This window comes from Capsicum annuum, chromosome 8, assembly GCF_002878395.1.
Source record: "Capsicum annuum cultivar UCD-10X-F1 chromosome 8, UCD10Xv1.1, whole genome shotgun sequence".
Lineage (NCBI taxonomy): Eukaryota > Viridiplantae > Streptophyta > Magnoliopsida > Solanales > Solanaceae > Capsicum > Capsicum annuum.
Genome location: NC_061118.1, coordinates 155,150,763 through 155,169,983, shown reverse-complemented (window position 1 = coordinate 155,169,983; position 19,221 = coordinate 155,150,763). Strand labels below are relative to the sequence as shown.

Below are 19,221 nucleotides of genomic sequence, written 5' to 3'. Positions count from 1 at the left end.
TTTAAAAATAAGAAGAGAACGTATAAAAAGTAATGGAGGGAGTATTGATGGGTCTTGACAGCATTCGTTTACGTTCTTTTAAGTTGGATTGCATTCCGAATTGCTAATACTTCAACTATTACAATGTTTCCAACAAAATGAATTGGGTGCATGAAGCACATGATCATTGGCTTTCAAAGCTATCATTGCAGTACTCGCTTTTCGTGCATTTGAAACTACACGTCGCTTTTGTTGCAGAGGACTTGCACAATTTTTTTCATTTGTAAATTCATTAGAGATAAATCTTTTGATAAAATCTCAACATCAGTCCACAATAAGAAACCAAATTTATAGTCCTCTTCGAATCATTCACAAAATAGATACAGATAATTGCAACAAAATATCAGTTTTCGAAAACTTTTAGCATCCAAATATTGTTTGTATTACCATGCAGTAAAATCTAAACACGACGAACGTCGGAGAAAAGAATGGGACTGTGTTTAATAGACCTTGAACATCTATAAAAGATGTACTTAGTAACTCAATTATTTGATTGCATGTATTTTTTTCACGGTGAATCTTATTATTACTTCCTTAGAGATGTTGAAATGACTAATTATTATGACATCATCCAAGTATTATTTGGGGAAATTACTAAGGTATATAAGAATAGTAGTATCATCATTTATACTATTATTTTCCTCTTTTTGGTTAAGATTTTATACTAATATTCTTCCAATTTAGATACGTATAGAATGCAACCACAAAGCCCCCCAAAAGGTGGGTGGGGGTGGGTTGGTTGGGACTAGGGTTGGGACATTGGTTGTATATAAGAAGACAAAAAGCAAAAGCTTAGCCATCACAAATCTTCTCTCTGTACACACCAGCCAGGTGTTAGCATTTCGAGGAGGAGAAGACACCAACCAAGCCACTTCTCCTTCAATCATTAGGGTTTTGATTAATTCGGATCGGAAGAAAAACGAATCGGACCAACCAACGATGTTCTTGGTAGATTGGTTCTATGGAATTCTCGCTACTTTAGGGTTATGGCAGAAAGAGGCTAAGATCTTGTTTTTGGGCCTCGATAATGCAGGGAAAACCACCTTGCTCCATATGTTGAAGGACGAGGTCTCTTTACCCTTTTGCCCCCTTTCACTCTTTTTAATTGATTATATGTATGTGAATCAGTCTTTTTTTATTCCGAATTCAACAATTTCTATCTGAATTGAATTGGGTTTTGTTTTTATGAGGAAAGAGTTAGCAGTTTGATTAGCTTGTTGGAAATATCTAGTTTTTTTTTTTGCTCTTTGGTTATACTTGTAGTGTTGAATCTGAGATTGAGGGTTATTGAATATTGTGGCAGAGATTGGTTCAACATCAGCCAACACAATACCCAACGTCAGAGGAGCTTAGTATTGGTAAGATCAAGTTCAAAGCGTTTGATTTGGGTGGGCATCAGATTGCTCGTCGTGTTTGGAAAGATTATTATGCTAAGGTATTGTTGCTATTTTTGTTTAGATATTTGACTTGCAAATCCTGTACTACTTGTTTCTTAGGGTGGTAGTTATTTGCTGGTAAATGGTTGGTTTCGCACTTGCGAAGTTATCCTTTTTACAGGATTATGCCGTTAGTGTTTGTGTGTTCAGATTTATTTAGTGGTGATGTCGTTTGGATAAGATTTTATGGTTTAACATAATCTTAAAATTGACAAATTGATTGTTATTTCATCTTCTTGTCCAATAATGTTGGAGATTGGTTCAGTGTTAAACAATTAAGAAATTATTATTGGAATTGAATTCTATCCAAGTGTCTTATAGGTTGTTATTGCTAGTTCATTTCTGTGCTCTCATCAACTGCTCTTTGTTTCCAGGGAAATAGTGCTAGCACTTTCTATCTTTGTTCCTGTTTTCTATTTTCTGGGATTTGAAATGTTCATTATGCTTTTACAAAAAGTTCTGATATCAATACGTATCAAGAAGTCCTCCCATATTCTTGACAAAGAACATTTTAGCTAATATTAAATTTCAACCAGGTTATACAGCAACTCCGGTTAATTTGATAATCATGTATTATTACAAGTATAATGTTTGAGGCAACTTTTCCATAAGCAGTAATTTAGTGCCTTCATAATCCCAAATAAACTGTTCTCTGTTTATTTGATTCATGGGAGGCATATATTGATACTGGGAGTTCGCTGACAGCACCTTTCTTTTTTCCAGGGGGGTGTTTCAATAGTACCTCTTCATACACATAAATTAACTTTGTTGATACAGAATTTCATCAACTTTTTTAAACCTTTTTTTCCTAGGTAGTAATTTAATGCCTTCATAATCCCAAATAAACTTCTCTCTGTCTATTTGATTCATGGGAGGCATATATTGATATTGGGGGTTCACTCATAGCTCCTTTCTTTTTTTTCCAGGGGGGTGTTCATACACATAAATTAACTTTGTTGATCCAGAATTTCATCAATTTTTCTAAACCTTTTTTCCTAGGTAGTAGTTTAGTGCCTTCATAATCCCAAATAAACTTCTCTCTGTCTATTTGATTCATGGGAGGCATATATTGATACTGGGAGTTCGCTGACAGCTCCTTTCTTTTCTTAAGGGGGTGTTTCAATAATACCTCTCCGTACACATAAATTTATCTTTGTTGATGTAGAACTTCATTTGGGAAATTCTTTTTGAATCTATATATGGAAAAAGCATGGGTATAATAGATCCCTCTGTTTTTAAGTTTTAGCCACTCAAATAGAGCAGCTTTTGACTGGCTGCAGCCATTTCTCCTGCAATGAAGAGTGTGGACATCACATGTGTAAATACGTTGTGTGTCAAATAAAGACATGAATAATTACTCTTCTCGATTGCTTTCTGTTCTGCATTCTTATAATTCTTGATTATCCTTTGAAATGACTAGCGTAAGATTTTTTGTCCATGTCGGAACAAGTTAGCTCCATTTCTTGTTAAATCTCTTCTAATAAAATTGTCACTAGTTGTTTCCCCCTGTCATTGTTATTGCTACAATTCTTAGAATTGACATTTATTGATTTCATATTACGTAATATTGATTTTACGACATTGATTTTTTTATAAATCACCTTTATTTGGTGAATATTAAGATGAAAGAGAAATTTATGTTATTGCAGGTTAACTTTCTGATATAGGAATAGTTTTTGTGTTTGATAGCCAAGTATACACTATTTCACCTGTCTTGCTATGATTTACTTTTGAAGCTTGTTGAATGGGCATCTCTAATTATGATATTCAAGGGAAACAACAGAGGTGGAATCACAGATGCAATTCCTTTGTTAATGGCAGTCTTCATATTTTGTTTTCTGAAACTAGATTTTGATAGACCTGGTCTAAGTGGTATTTTGTCTTCTGAAATGGTGACTCCATATGCAAGATGTTTGCTAGTCTAAAGCAATTCCTTACAAAATCTAGAATTAGAAAATGGAACTTTGATCATGTATTTTCTCGATGAAGAGTTGATCATGTATTTTCTATCTCTATGAAGTACCAAGTGCCATTTGACTATTTTCTGATGTTGTGCTTATTGTAACTTGTGATAATTGTGAAGGTGGATGCTGTTGTATACTTGGTGGATTCCTATGACAAAGAAAGGTTCGCCGAGTCTAAGAAAGAGCTGGATGCTCTCCTATCTGATGAGTCCTTGGCCACTGTTCCGTTTCTTATATTGGGTAACAAGATAGACATCCCTTATGCTGCCTCGGAAGATGAACTGCGTTACCATTTGGGGCTAACAGGCGTCACCACTGGCAAGGGGAAGGTAAACCTGGCAGACTCCAATGTCCGTCCACTCGAGGTGTTCATGTGCAGCATAGTCCGGAAAATGGGTTATGGGGAAGGCTTTAGATGGATGTCTCAGTACATCAAGTAATCGGGTCTAGGAAGTGAGATTTGTTGTTCTGTTTTAAGTTTCTTATTTTTGTACTGGATAAGTTGAAAATGTCTGTTTATCTTTATGGGCTAAATAGTTTCTGTTTTTTCCCCAGGTTTTCAGTGAAACAGTTAAAAAAACAGTGTTCTACTATTATATATGACTAGTCTACATTTTTCTCTTCATTTGTAGTTCTTATATTCGCTCTTACCGTTTTTGCTCCTTCGTTCTTATTCCTCTCCAATTATTGGACGTTCCAAAGAGAATCAGTTGAGTATTCTGGTAGTTAAATACTAAATACCATTGATAATCAAGATATTCATCTACTACCTACTTGCAGCCAGATGAGTAGAAAAATCAATTGCTGTTTTAATTTGTTGCGGCACGACTGCTACATATATATATACTGCCATCAGTGCAGCTTTTCTGCTTATATATACACAAAAGTTAGCACGGTTTATTTGTCAATATTGGATTGGGAATGAAGATTTACCTGTATCCCTTTCTCAACACAAGCTACTCGTTGGATATCCTGTACTTTCTGAGGCTGGAAAAGTCACAGTTTACCCCTTTACCCTGCCGAAAGTATGTCTCTTCGTCTGTTGAGATCATCTTTACAAACTAGAAATAGACACTTCCTTTTGCTTTGGTTAAGTTTTGCTATTGTTCTCTTTTTCCATCATCTTTAGCCTGTGTTCTTCCATACTGTTTTTCTAATGTCATATTTGATTGTGTGTGCTTAACTTGAGTTGATGTGTATACACCACCCTTCCTAGACCCCAGTTATAAGAGTACACTTGGGTAATGTTATTGTTTGTTCACCAGCTAGATACGTATACTGCTTTTTCCGACCAAAAATCTGTGTATACTGCTTCTTCAAAGTATCTGATAAGAAAATTTAGGTACAAGAATTGGTTAAAAGGTCTCACAGTCTTTTGTTAATAGGCAAAAATCACACTAAGGAAGACAACCAGGGGATGTAGCTCAGATGGTAGAGCGCTCGCTTAGCATGCGAGAGGTACGGGGATCGATACCCCGCATCTCCACTGTCTTCTTTTGCTTGTTTTTCTGTGTTATTACATCATTTGCAGAGAATTAAAGCAATTTTTCTTCTTTTGCTTGTTTTTCTGTGTTATATTCTCATTTGTTTCCCTTCTCCTCTTGACCTCTTCTACCCAATGTGTCTCACTAGATACCACTACTGCCATAGCCCACAAAATACTATCAGGAGCGCAAGCCATCTCGTGCTTTCAATTTCCCCAAGGGAAAAAAAAGAGTGAGACAAAACAGTTAAAATCACAAATTTGAAAAGACCGGAAAAAGGTTCAGCCATATAGAGCTCTTTTTGACTTTGCACTTGCATCATATGTCTGAACTGTTCACTGAGCTCTTTCGAGTTCAATCCACTTCCATGCATTCAAAGTCCAAAGAATGTCAAAATCCCTTCAATATGTTCTCCTTGAGGATTACTGACATTCATGGATTCCGTCCACAAAAGGAGATCAATTAGAAAGAACCATTCATTGAAGGGTACCATATCTTGACGCATTTCCAGGATGCAGCTGAGTAACCACATGATGGAAGTCAAAAAAAGATCAAACTACTGTGCTCTGTCCTGGTGCTTTCTTAATGCTATTTCCCCTCATCAACACTCTCACCTTTTCAACTTCTTCCCATTTTCCTCTATCAGCATAAATATTGGATAACAATACATAGTTACCGGAATTCCAAGGTTCAAGTTTAATAAGTTCCTTAAGTGCGTATTCAGCCAGCTCCATTTCACCATGAGTGCGACAAGCACTAACTAATGCACCCCATATAGCAGCATTTGGTTCTACCGTCATGGTTTTCACCAGTTTATGAGCCTCCTTTAGACAGCCACCGCGGCCTAGAAGATCAACCATGCATCCATAATGCTCAATTGTAGGCTGTATACCATGATTAGCAATCAAAGAATCAAACAAATCTCCCCCTCTTTGGACCAAACCTGCATGGGCACAACATGCTAAAACACCCACAAAAGTCGAGTCATTAGGTCTCACACCCTCATCTAACATCTCATCAAACAACTGTACTCCCAATTCACCCTTCCCGTTAAAAGCACACTTTGATATAACCACATTCCAAGAAACTACGTTTTTCCTAGGCATGTCCTTGAATATTCCAAAAGCAGTCTCCAAATCACCAGATTTTCCAAAGAAATCAACCAATGCATTGCCAACGGATACAAGATTGGGATAGAGGCCTTCAGACTTAGCATAAGAATGAATCCACCTTCCTAAATCAAGTTCTCCTAATTGAGCACAAACAGGTAACACAGTTACAACAGTAGCTTCATCAGGCTCAAACTCACTATTCCTCATCTCATGGAAAAGTGCTAGAGCCTCTTTCTCCCTCCCATTTTGCGCTAACAACGAAATCATCAAATTCCAAGAAACAACGGTCCTCTCACCCATTTGCCTAAACAGTCCAAGTCCCATATCCACATTTCCACTTTGAGCATAACCCTTAACCATCAAATTCCGAAGAATCACATCACTTTGAGGCATTTCATCAAACACCTTCTTCGCATCCATCATCCTCCCACATCCAGCATACAACTCAACAATCCCAATCCTTATCGACCCAAATCTGCCAAACCCAAGTGCAAGCACATGCTTATGTACCCCTTGTCCTAATTCCAAGTCTTCAAGATTAGCACAAGCTTTGAGTAAAGGGGCGAAAGTGAACTCATCAGGCCAAATACCACGTCGTTTCATAGTGGAAAAGAAGACGACAGAATTTTGATAAGGGCCACATAAGGAATAACCTTTGATCATGGAGTTGAGGAGGAAGATGTTGGGATTTTGAAAGTGTTGAAATATGAGGGATGCGTAATGCATCCTGTTAAGGGAACCGCAGATAGAAATGAAGTGGGAGATGAGCTGATTAGAGTGGTGAAGGTGGTGGCGAAGGATGTGGGCATGGATTTGAGTGAGTTGGGTTCGAGATTTTTGGCCGTGGAGTAGCCGGAGTATCCTCCGCTCAACTTCTCGGCTCCCTCTGTTCATATGAACAAGAAGAAGCAGCAAAGGGAAGAGAGCTACTGGAGAGTGTGATTGAGAATTTGAGATAGTGCAGTAGAATTGAACCTTTGGCGGGAACTGCTCTCTTGTTGTTAACCACATGCAGTTATTCAAAAATCTTAAACTCCGTAATCTTAATAGCTCAGTTGGTTAAATATTTCAATTTTCACCTGATAGGAATTTGAGTCGTTGTCTAGTAATCTTATAACAACAACAACATACCTAGTGTATTCCCATCTAGTAGGGTCGGGTATAGTGTACATAATCCATGCCACCACCTCAGAATTTGAGTCCTGAGTCGTTGTTGAGTATTCTTAATCGTGGTAATGATAAGCCTAACTCAATCTCAAAAGCTAGTTCATGAGGGGAGGATTGCCAAAGACCACCCCCGCACGCACAGGATTGGACATTTGGAGTGTGGACAATATAAGACGGGGGGCCAACATCAGAAACAATAAGCTGAGTGGGCCTGACTTTGATATCATGATAAAGAAATGAACCTTGACCTAACTCAACCTCAAAAGTTAGCTTATGAGGGTAGGATTGTCAAAGACCACGTAAGGAAACCAAGATGTGGGACTCCAACAGGTAAATGTATACCCACTTGACAGTCATCTCAAATCATGTCCTTTTACTATTGCCCAAGTAATAACGTGAAACGCACATTATTGAACTATAGTTAGATGATAAAAGAGTATGTACACATCATATTATTACTAATTTGGTGCACATCAAATGTGAGTAAGTTTTTATTCCTCGCTTACTGATACAAGCTATTTACCACTCACGTAAATATTGAATAATTGAGTTCACCAAAGCTTAAGAAGATGAAAAAGAATCACTATTAACATTTTTTCCCTTTTTTATCATGCTAAGGTATTGAACTACTATTAACATTTTTTCCCTTTTTTATCATGCTAAGGTATTGAACTTAATCACCCAATGATTTTTATCCACCTTACTGACCATTAGGCACCCACACATTTCTATTTTTCACAACACATTTAACTTCGGTTAAACTAAAGTAATACAAATAATCTGTACACGTTTCAATTAAAAGGGCTTTGTTATCTGAAAATCTTGTGCCAAGTGTAATTCTAGAATACATAGCTAGAATTGTTTATCCTCGCCAGGCAATGAACTTCTCATTGCCCCGTAAATTTATTTACGTAATACCAAAGGGAAACAAAAAAGAGAACTTCAACTACCCACTAAATCACAGTTTTCAACAATTTTCATACCATATTCTTCAAATTAGAAACGATGCACAGATAAATTTGGACACTTCTCAATCGGCAATGAATAATTGGAGAGGGAATTTATACTCAACCATGGTTACACTCAATTCATCGAGAAAATTCTGGAGTTTAGCTTAACAAAGATGTGATTGACAAAACTCAGCTGCCTGGCTGCTACGGTACCCTAAAAAGGAACTTCTATCTCACATTTTAGACCATTTCAAAGTAAAATACAAGCCTCTGGCAGATTACTCCAGACTAAGCTATCTTCGCAAGAGATTCATGGCCAGAGCCGATCACTTTTTTGAAGTTTTGAAACCTCCAAATCCCATCATGGCTGCAACATCAGGGTCCATTTCAGGTTCCTCCTCTGCGGCCTTCTCTTTCTGGATATCAATACATATCACCAAAGTAACCATCAACGAAACTTTGTTAGAGAAAGCACTGCCGTTGAGAGGGAGAGAGGGGAAGGGATAGAGAGACAAGTATATGACAAAAATCTGCCTCATAGTATCAGTACCATAGTCTATCTAGTCTAACATCCAAAAGTAAGATTCACAGAACTACCAACCTTTTTCTCTTTCTTCTTTTCTCGGCGTAAACGTTTCCTTTCTTCCTCTTCCTGCTGCTGTTTCAACAGTCGCTCATCAAAATCTGCAAATGAAATAAAAGATTGTCATAGCAGTTCAATATGTGCAACCTGGTCATTTTACCCACTAAAAGAAAGCAGATGTGCATTCTTTGTTTATCAGTGACAAACTGAAATGTGTTACAGAGGAGGCACATCAATCTTTGCTATTACTACATATAAGGTACTCAACCAATAAAAGCATTAACCACGTTCACTAAGCTGAGATTGATTATCAATTCCTCTTCTTTTTAAGTAATATTTCTACCTTGCACAGTAAAGCTTCCTGGATCTTTACGCTTCTTCAGCGATTCAAAACGTTGTTGGACCTGAGAATCAAGAAAAATGAAATTATTGGAGGAAAAAATTGGAGTTGAAACGAAATTCAGCCAGATATGTTTATTATCTAGAGTTTGAAACATTTTTTTTTGAGAAGGGATCTAGAGTTTGAAACATTGACCAAGGATATTCTGAATCTTTCACTGTGCCCACTTATATAGCACACACCCATTTTTTCTGAAATTACTATTTGGTTTATCCGTTGATTTAAGTACCTCAGAAATTATTGGGATTCACCTAAGAAATGGATATCTCATGTATAAAATTAACTTACCACACAAGAGTCAAGTCCTTCAGTGATATTGACACATATTAAACAAATTTCAACTTAAGTCAGATCATTCGTACTTTCTGCACACTCTATTAAGGGTTTAACTTACTGCCAACTTTAGTCTGATCATTCGTACTTTCTGCACACTCTATTTTAAGGCTTCAACTTACTGCTATTACTGAATAAATAATTCTACACTATCAATGTAATTTGACCAGTTATAACATGTCATTTACCCTTTTCCATGTGATCATGTTCAGTCTTGCTATAAATAGTTACATGAGGTCAACTTCACCTAGTGATAAAGAAAAAGTCTTTAAGAATAATACAGGTACTTCGGAATGGAGGGAAAGGAGAAACCCTGAGAAGTTATATTCAGTCCACCTGCTCTAGAGAGGATCTTTCCACCCGCATAGACATACCCAAAGCTCGTTGATCTGGAAAAAAAATAGATCAACTAAGTATAACATCACCAAAGCAGCTTTTAGCAAGAAAAAAGGCTACAGGGGCGAGGTACAGCAACAAGTGAGAAGGTAATAGGTGTCAATATGACATACGCTTCTTCCCGTTGATATGGTCTAAGTAGTTCGCAGAATCCTTCACTACACATTCACATACTGGGCAATAGTATCCAGCCTGCATGGAAACAAATTATATCATTTATATGAAACAAGAGATAATATTGTATCATAACAAAGAAACATAGATATTAGTTACCACTAAGCAAGCCACAGTAAGGCGTTTTAAGTTGTGACTTGCACAACAAATTGTAACACAAGTGTTTTCTTTTTATCAAGAACACAAGTTTCTTATCAGTGAGAACATACAACAACAACAACAACAACAAACCCAGTGTATTCCCACTTAGTGGGGTCTGGGGGGGTAAGATGTACGCAGTCCATACCTCTACCTCTGATGAAGTAGAAAGGCTGTTTCCGAAAGACCCCCGGCTCAAGTCACGAGATATCACACAAACACATAGTACAGCACAGAAGCAGATGACATAACATAGATACGGCACCCATAGGGAATATAAAACAGAGTAAAGCAGGAATGCAGGAATATAAAGCAGAGGAAAGCACACAGATTCGTAATAAACATGGAATACGGAACACGAAACACTGAATACGAAATCATAACAGGAATACACCCCCACCAATTAATTCCCTACACTAGCGACCCGAACTGGCCCTAATCCTCTGCCGTAATTCGCATCTTCCAGACCTTCCTATCTAGGGTCATGTCCTCGGTGAGCTGTAACTGTTCCATGTCCCGCCTAATCACCTCACCCCAGTACTTCTTCGGTCTACCCCTACCCCGTCTAAAACCATCCAACGCTAGCCTCTCACACCTACGGACCGAGGCATCCATGCCCCTCCTCTTCACGTGTCCGAACCATCTCAATCGTGCTTCCCGCATCTTACACTCCACTGAAGTCACACCAACCTTCTCCCAGATAGTCTCATTCCGAACTCTATCCCCTCGGGTCAGTCCACACATCCAGCGCAACATCCGCATTTCTGCCACCTTCATTTTTTGGATATGGGAGTTCCGCTCCATACAGCAAGGCCGGACGGACTACCACCCTATAGAATTTGCCTTTAAGCTTGGGCGGCACCTTCTTATCACACAGCACCCCCGATGCGAGTTTCCACTTCATCCATCCCGCCCCAATACGGTGCGAGACATCCTCGTCAATCTCACCGTTACTCTGGATCACGGACCCGAGATACTTGAACTTATCCCTCTTCCCTACCTCCTGTGCTTCTAGCCTCACTACTACCTCATTCTCCCGCCTCACGTCATTAAACTTACATTCCACATACTCTGTCTTGGTTCTGCTCACCCTGAACCCTTTAGACTCCAGAGTTTGCCTCCACAACTCTAATTTGTCATTCACACCCCCTCGAGTCTCATCTATCAGGACTACATCGTCTGCAAAAAGCATACACCACGGCACCTCCCCTTGGATACGCCGCGTCAACACATCCATTACTAACGCAAACAAAAAGGGACTAAGAGTAGATCCCTGATGCAATCCTGTCAGGACAGTGAAATGCTCTGAGTCTCCTCCTGCCGTCCTCACCTGGGTTTTCGCTCCCTCATACATATCCTTAATTACTCGTATATATGCCTGCGGTACTCCTCTCACCTCCAAACATCTCCAAAGCACTTCCCTGGGGACTTTGTCGTACGCCTTTTCCAGGTCGATGAACACCATGTGCAGATCCTTCTTCCTCTCCCTATATTGCTCCACCAACCTCCGTACCAGGTGGATTGCCTCCGTCGTCGAGCGACCGGGCATAAATCCGAACTGATTTTCCGAAATAGACACTATCCGTCTCAGCCTCACCTCGACCACTCTCTCCCATATCTTCATAGAGTGACTCAGTAACTTAATCCCCCTATAGTTATTGCAACACTGAATGTCCCCCTTATTCTTATAGAGGGGGATCATGGTACTCCACCTCCACGCCTCGGGCATCTTTGCCGTCCTGAAAATTTCATTGAACAATGCAGTCAACCACCTTACACCAGCCTCTCCAACGAACTTCCAAAACTCCACCGGTATCTCATCCGGCCCCGTCGCCCTACCCCTTCGCATCCTGCGGACTGCCTGTCTAACCTCGTCTACCTTATCAGTGAGAACATAATATTGCAAAAACCTCTAGGGACCAAATGCTCCCCAACTACATCTGATTGACCACACATGATCCGTGGATAATCTAACGTTCACACACGATAATTTAAAATTTCACTTATGCATCATGCAAACACGAGATTTTATCATGAGGTGATGGACAAACAAAAATATATCACGATCAACACTCTATGGCTTGACAGCCATCTGTCATTAAGTTCTAAATTAAATAAATTTCAACAAACAAAATCAAATGGGTATTGCTTTCATTTAGCTCTGAGAAAAAAGATCTCTAGAGCACTGCTTAAAAGGGGAGAAAAATAGTTGGGAAACTGCATTCCATACAGGTCAGCAGTTCCAAAGGCGGCAGTTTAGTACTCAAAGAAGAAGTGGATCTTCGCAATTTACAAGACAATTTCAAGGAATTTGTATGTTTATTTGTCGCAATACTCGTTAATCCAATATATGGATCATATCCTTGCTGCTTGCCAACATCAAAATGTAATAACAAATACAGAAGAAAGAAAAGTGCATCGGTGCAATGAGGAATTAACGTGTAAATAAGAACATTGGAAAATACCTGCTGACTTAATGGTGCAATTGGAGTAACCACCTGCAGAAATGGATAACAAAGATGAGAAATCGATGCATACATTGAAATACATGAGAAGTACGTGCTGACATTGAATTATTTCAAGAAGTTGAATTCGGAAACTACAAGAAAAAGCATATTCGCAAGCAGTGACATTGAAGACACCGGGGGGGAGGGAGGGGGCGGGGGGCAACAGAGAGGAGTTTGAATGCATGAAAATATATCCTCTTCGATCTTCTAATTTGGAGAATACGGATGAGTTTCATGAAGATTGTTTTGGAATGGATCTTCCACATAATTAGACTTTAAATGTTTAGGCTTCTTGGAAATAATCATGCGCAGAGATATGACACACTTGTTTTCTCTGTTAATTCAATTAGAATTTGACCTAGTGAACGAGAAATTATAAATGCACTCAAGACTGAAGCAATTATGCAAAAACATATCCCGGTAGTAGATCATTAGAAGGAAACCCAATCCCCATACATTTCATTCTAGATTGACACATAACGATGCTCTATGTTATATTATCAACAAGAAAATTCTAACTTGGGTCAATCACAACAGATATCCAAGTTCATATAATTCAGCATCAGTAAAAAGGGATGCGAATGAAGGTACATACAAAACTTGATTACAACCTAAAAATGAGTGCCAATCTCCAAAAGTTTCTAGAATGGTCAATTTGCACAGCTCACATGTTGAGATTATTTTGTGTGCCACTTCCAATGAGGTATCCATCGGGGGACAGGAATATGTTAGTTCCATAAATTAAAGCTGTCAAGGACTCATGAATCGGTGGCTTATCACTGCGCAACATATAATATAACGGCTCACATTTCAAATAAACATAGCCGCGTGGGAAACTCATCCTTCTGGAAAATTGTTCGCACTGGTTTGCGAAAGCAATGGGAAACTGTTCCCCGCATAACCCTACCCCCTTACCCTTATAAGATCCTTCTATGACTTACCTGCAGTGCTAGAGCAGGTGTTGCTACACTTTTGCGACAAACATAAAAAATAAAATTTACGTACAAATTAACTGCAACTTGATTTATGCCCAAAGAGAGCTTCACCCTGGGCTCAGTACAAAATTACATTTCACATTCCCAAGTTTTATTGGCTTTGTTTGACTAGTTCCTCAGCCCCTAAATCAATCGATCATTCAATTAACTATGTCTCGTTGTCAACCTAGTGCCTTCTTATAGTTATTTTGACAAGGTAAGGTAATTTTATTAAAGCTAGTACACCAAGAAGAAGGTACTGCAAGACGTGCAAAGTAAGACGTTACAATGACTGCTAATCTTCACCCTGATAGAGTCCAAAAACTCAACTAAATATGTCATATCCTCTAACATGCACTCCCAATAGCAGAAGAAAAGGCTATCTATGCATCTATACCAAAAAAAAAAAAAAAAACGCTGTTTCTTATTCTCAGTCCTCACAACATCTCATTCTCACTGGATGCTTATAGTGAGAAGCATTTGATCCTTCAACTACCAAAGAAGTGTAAACTATCTCTCTGCAGATACAATCAGACAGTAGGAACTAAAACTTTTTCTTTGATGAGCAAAGATATTTCACTCCTAGAAGGTGAATAAAGTACAAATACAGAACGGAACCTCTTCAAAGAATGGAACATATTGTTTTAGGACACTTCTTATCATCAACTTTCAAGTAGGAGAGCTCCCCTACAGTGTCATGTATGTTAAAATTTGCTTTATGGTAGTATCTTAATAACAGCTTTATTAATTAATTAAAGCGGAATCCTTCCGTGTAGTATCATCCATTCACCTCGTTCCTCTCCACATTTAATCAAATGTCAATTCATTCAAGCCAGCACCAAAAGTGTGCTAGATGTACTCCCCACTAAATTACAAAATGAACTAACAAAATTTATCATCTCATCTATATCATGTTCAAAATTAATGCTGCTCCAAAAGGACAAACACCGCAAACACATAACCTTTAGCTTAACAGGGTCTTTCTCATGATTCAGAACATCCTCTCCCTTTCTTTGCAGATAACCCAAAAGATACATCGTGGGACAGTCCACTAAATGACTGTTATCAAGCCCTATAAAGTTAATTTCTAAGTCTTCGCATCATGCATTTAACACCCCAAGAGATTCCAAATTAGTTTCAAAGTCTTTCGCATCACTCACTGAACATCCAGGATATTCCAAAACCTACTCGACCTCTCAGTTACTATAGGAAAATGTAAAATGGAAACAGTTGCACTTCACATTTCCTTTTCCACATGCAGCATACTCCATAAAGTATAACCCCTTCTAGAACATATTATCCTCTAAACATGCTTTATAGCGGCAATCCACCCAGAGCATGCAACATTACGAGGGTCTCCAGTTTCTCATAACACTGGCCAAGGTCAAGTAGCCCAAGACCCAAGTCATGTTCCTGTCATCAGTTTTCGATTACATTCTACAACATGTCTTCGCAGTGAAGATTCCAGTTCTATATGTGGCCCAAAATATACTCCAACAGATTATTTGTCTTTCTTCCTGGTTCCCAATTATCAATATAGAAAATCAACTCCCTAGCGTTGACATTCCTTGTAATATCCTAACCGCTATTCATCCTACAATGACCATGGTATTGTCAAGATAAAGAAGAAAATTAGAAAGAAAATTAGACCTTGAGAACTTCCTCATTCAGTGTAGTATGCCATATTTAAACATCTAGCAGATCTATTGTCTTCATCTCATTTCCCACCTTAACGTTTCCATGTTACTGAAACTCATCCCACAAGCCTCTTATATATTTCCACAGACACACACACAAGGGGGGAGAAGAGTACATTTATTACAGCTTATAGTCCACTACAAACATGAACGAATTGAGATTTGGCTGATGGTTTGCAAATAATAAAAACTTATCCATCACTCAGAGGCTACAGAGCTTCGAATGAACTTTAGATGACAAAAAGCACCTCAAAATCTCAAAGTTTGAACAGAAAGTCACACTCAATCCAAATAAAACTGAGAACTCACATAAACTTCTGTTAATGTCGTAAATATTCCTTTCTCTCCCACACCCAATTCAGAAGAACAAAAAAAAACTTCAACTTGCAGCGGTAATTGAAAACATCATAATAACAACAAAGAATAGTAACGACTTGATAAAAGAAAAGAAATTATGGCAAACCTGAGTCTTTCCCAAACGAGATTCGAGGTCCACTTGATAATCTCGTGGTTTCAAGGGTTTCCTTTGCACTGGAGGTCCTCTTGCTGCACAAAAACTGAATAAATTTTCAAGGATATAAAACTCTAGGCTACACGGTTTCAACTTTCTTGCCCTAAGGATACAACACTAAGTAAAACAAAGTCAGTCCATCACCAATTCCACCTACTTCCTAAATTAGCTGGTGTCGGCTATACGAATGATATATTGTACACTAATAAACACCTCCGTCCACACTAGTTGGGATCAACTATATCAATCTTCTATATTCATCCTACACCGTTCTAGCACATTCCATTCCTCCGACAAAGAACATCACATGTATATGACACAAACATACAAGTCCCTGGCCAAACTAAAAACACATCTAAACAAAACAACTCAAGTTAAGCAACCAAACAAAGAAATTCCGAAATGAAAACTAGTAATTATGATACTCACACTTTGATTTCCGACCCTCGGCCTCCTGCACCAAATTGCAAATCAACCACGTCAATTAACAAGTAAATAGCTAAAACATGAAGAAGAAAAAAATAGAAAGATAATTTATGAGATTAAAAAACCTGTTCTTCGCGTTCACGAGCACGTTGCATAATCTCTTCTCGGTCGAACTTTCTACGAGAAGTATTATCAACTCCAACAACCTGCATTTCGCCATCAAAGATAGGAAGCACTTACATCAATAAAATTAGAGCAGTAAATAAAAGCAAAGGCATATAAAAAGCGGAAAGTGAAAGAGCTGAGGTTACATGATTGCTGGATTGCTCCATTGCCTCAGAAATTCGACTTGTTAGAACAAGTTTTGGAATCAACAGAGAATTAACAAGGTCCGATTACAGAGAATGATTAGCAAATTCTACAAATTCTTCGATTGTCGAACTGGAATGGACGATGGAGCACCCAAACCCTAGGTCCGATTTTTGTGCACAACACAGGATGATCGAATCAATTTTTCAAAAAGGAAAAACAGCAGCAGGGACAGAACAGTAGAAATAAGATAAAGAATCGAACGAAAAATCGACGGGTGTTTGGTCTAGTGGTATGATTCTCGCTTCGGGTGCGAGAGGTCGCGAGTTCGATTCTCGCAACACCCCTTGCTCTTTTGGTCTTCTCTGTTGTATGCTTCCTTTTTTTGGCATATCAATAAAATAAATTTTTTTACGATATGTATATAGTTTCATTCATGTCTAAATAGACATTTGTACCTTTTGCCCAAGATAGTTTTTAATTGGTGTATGATTCGTTCTTTCTCTTTTAAAAAAAAAAATCTATGAAAAATGTTAGTTAAACTCATATATTGCTTACTTTTAAGTAATGTTTTAGTATTATTGTTAAATTGTAAAGAAAATAGCCAATAGCCTTCTAATCTTTATTCGAAATTTTAAGGACACCCATATATGTATTGAAAAGTGATCAACATGCACCTGTCTTATAATACCATGTAATTTCTACGTAATATTATATTATTATTAAAAAAATTAATTATTGTTCTTAATATATCCCTTTTCTTTTTTTTTTTTTCTCTTTTCTTTTCATTTCCCTTTCTCTTTTCGTTTTCCCTTTTCCCTCGATTTAATCCTAGAGATGTGGATAATATTTATGCGAATTTGTTTGGGTCTTCTTCATCGGGGGCGACAGCGGCAGGGGAGAGTAGTAATAGGAGGGGGAGAAAAGGTAAGGATGAATTTTTTAGGAGTACGACGAATGGTGAAGTGGAGTTTTTTGGTGTGGAAAGTTCGGAGACTGGAGGAGGACAATTGAGAAAGGCGACGCTGGTTGAGAATACATTGTTGTATAGTTTGGAGGATTTGTATAAAGGAGCGGAAAAAAAGATGAACATTTCTAAGACTGTTGAAATTTATTTAATCCAGATCTTTACCCCTCTTTTTAATTTTATTTTAGATTTGTTTGTCCTTTTAATTTCTTCTAGTGATAACTGCTACAAATTTTTTGATCTTTGTGTTGAATTTTAGATATTTTTTTTTATGTTGAATAAATGATTTTTTGTGTGGGTTTTGTGTTTGGAATCAATAAAAATTGAAACATAGAAAAAGACTCATTGAAGATGAGGAAGATGAAAAAGATGAGAGATTAATCTTGGATGTCATTGATGAGTTCTTGAACGTTTTTATTTTGTGAGAGAGAAAAAGAAGAAAGAAATTGAATAAAGAAAAAAATAATAATTAAAATTATATATATATTTATGTAAAGAAATATTAAAAATAAAATTTTAATATATAATTTTCATGCTCACTCTCTCAAGGAGAGTGAAATGCACTCACTTTGCCACCTTAGCGTTTGGAGAACAAACAATTTCTTTTAAAAAATGTTCAAATGAGTGATAGAACCCTCGTGAAGTTCGAGTTTAATTTTGGATAAAGGTTAGAGGGGTTTAGACTGTTTTCTCTAAATTGTATTATGAGAAGAATTAATATTTTTAATATTCGAATGATTTATTTTACTAATATAAAAAAATGATTTTTTTCAACAAATAAAAAAGTTGATTAAAGTCATTCAAATGACTAATTAACTAATTAATAAGTTTCTATCCAAACAACAAAACATTTACATACGAGAAATTAAAATTTTTCTATTTTTTGCTGACTAATTATTGATTTTTGAATCATTTGCATATCTATTTATGTGGATATAATTTTTTTTTTCTAAAAAAAGAAAAGAAAAGTGTAATTCATTTATATAATATAATTTTGAATTTCTGAAATTATCTAAACCTTCACTCAAATAGTTTTTTGGAGTGATCGCTTAATTGTCCACCATAGCTATAAAATCATATCATCAATGATTAACCACCACCAATTACCTTTATTATTGACTCTCAGTTCACAATAATCATCACTAATCACTTTCACCATTAACTACCACAACATAGTAATCATTATTAACTCTTATCATAAAGTATTTTTATCGATTGCTTGTTACTATAATCTTTTGCATTTATTCAATACCATACAATAATTCACCAATTATTATTATTCATCATTAACTAAACACTTTTACCACCTATGACCATGATTAGCTACCAGCACACTTCAGGTTATGTCAACATATATAATATAGGGGCCAAAAGAGAGAGAAAGACTTTCCTCTCTCTAACTTTTCTCCATTTCTTCTGGCACCAACCATTGTCATGAATCCAACCTTAACACCACCACTATTACCAAATCCTCCGATACTCAATACCTCAAATGAAATTCTAATGGCGGAGGCCCCTCCCTTCCCCTCTCGTATAGGGATATAACAATGGGCAAAATTATACCCCCAGATTCAGAAAAAGAAACGGGGGTATCCGTCAAGGATAAGGACTTGGGAACTATCGACCAAGGTATTCTGCTATCGGAAGGAGATAA

The 19,221-nt window shown here is 37.4% G+C and overlaps 3 protein-coding genes and 5 non-coding genes across 8 annotated transcripts; 6 read left to right on the top strand and 2 right to left on the bottom strand.

Annotated features, from left to right (window-relative positions):
- Positions 1–632: 632 nt before the first annotated feature.
- LOC107839681 (GTP-binding protein SAR1A) lies at positions 633–4,064 on the top strand. Its single transcript, XM_016683270.2, has 3 exons — positions 633–1,107; positions 1,343–1,474; positions 3,559–4,064. Exons 1-3 carry the CDS (start codon positions 979–981, stop codon positions 3,877–3,879), a joined length of 582 nt encoding a protein of 193 aa, XP_016538756.1. The 5' UTR covers positions 633–978; the 3' UTR covers positions 3,880–4,064.
- Positions 2,109–2,231, top strand: LOC124886909. The gene has a single exon (XR_007044310.1). It is a non-coding gene; the product is annotated as a small nucleolar RNA snoR83 (small nucleolar RNA).
- LOC124886912 lies at positions 2,310–2,425 on the top strand. The gene has a single exon (XR_007044313.1). It is a non-coding gene; the product is annotated as a small nucleolar RNA snoR83 (small nucleolar RNA).
- Positions 2,497–2,618, top strand: LOC124886910. The gene has a single exon (XR_007044311.1). It is a non-coding gene; the product is annotated as a small nucleolar RNA snoR83 (small nucleolar RNA).
- Positions 4,065–4,852: 788 nt separating the features above from the next.
- Positions 4,853–4,925, top strand: TRNAA-AGC. The gene has a single exon. It is a non-coding gene; the product is annotated as a tRNA-Ala (tRNA).
- A 97-nt stretch (positions 4,926–5,022) lies between these two features.
- LOC107839680 (pentatricopeptide repeat-containing protein At1g09190) lies at positions 5,023–7,424 on the bottom strand. The gene has a single exon (XM_016683269.2). It carries the CDS (start codon positions 7,044–7,046, stop codon positions 5,475–5,477), a length of 1,572 nt encoding a protein of 523 aa, XP_016538755.2. The 5' UTR covers positions 7,047–7,424; the 3' UTR covers positions 5,023–5,474.
- A 725-nt stretch (positions 7,425–8,149) lies between these two features.
- Positions 8,150–17,006, bottom strand: LOC107839679 (zinc finger matrin-type protein 2). Its single transcript, XM_016683267.2, has 10 exons — positions 16,603–17,006; positions 16,417–16,497; positions 16,295–16,319; positions 15,818–15,900; positions 12,642–12,674; positions 9,978–10,056; positions 9,805–9,857; positions 9,079–9,139; positions 8,754–8,836; positions 8,150–8,568 (listed from the first exon to the last, which is right to left on the bottom strand). The coding sequence occupies exons 1-10, from the start codon at positions 16,621–16,623 to the stop codon at positions 8,479–8,481; spliced, it is 609 nt and encodes a 202-aa protein (XP_016538753.1). The 5' UTR covers positions 16,624–17,006; the 3' UTR covers positions 8,150–8,478.
- TRNAP-CGG lies at positions 16,876–16,947 on the top strand. The gene has a single exon. It is a non-coding gene; the product is annotated as a tRNA-Pro (tRNA).
- Positions 17,007–19,221: the final 2,215 nt, after the last annotated feature.

What these genes read in the sequence shown, in the direction of transcription:
- LOC107839681 (XM_016683270.2), top strand. Translation starts at nt 979, where the DNA reads ATGTTCTTGGTAGATTGGTTCTATGGAATTCTCGCTACTTTAGGGTTA. An exon ending in TCCATATGTTGAAGGACGAG is followed by an intron (nt 1,108 to 1,342) that starts GTCTCTTTACCC and finishes ATATTGTGGCAG; the next exon opens with AGATTGGTTCAACATCAGCC. An exon ending in GGAAAGATTATTATGCTAAG is followed by an intron (nt 1,475 to 3,558) that starts GTATTGTTGCTA and finishes ATAATTGTGAAG; the next exon opens with GTGGATGCTGTTGTATACTT.
- LOC107839680 (XM_016683269.2), bottom strand. Translation starts at nt 7,046, where the DNA reads ATGTGGTTAACAACAAGAGAGCAGTTCCCGCCAAAGGTTCAATTCTAC.
- LOC107839679 (XM_016683267.2), bottom strand. Translation starts at nt 16,623, where the DNA reads ATGGAGCAATCCAGCAATCAT. An exon ending in CTCGTTTGGGAAAGACTCAG is followed by an intron (nt 12,675 to 15,817) that starts GTTTGCCATAAT and finishes CCATTTCTGCAG; the next exon opens with GTGGTTACTCCAATTGCACC. An exon ending in CCATATCAACGGGAAGAAGC is followed by an intron (nt 9,858 to 9,977) that starts GTATGTCATATT and finishes TTTTTTTTCCAG; the next exon opens with ATCAACGAGCTTTGGGTATG.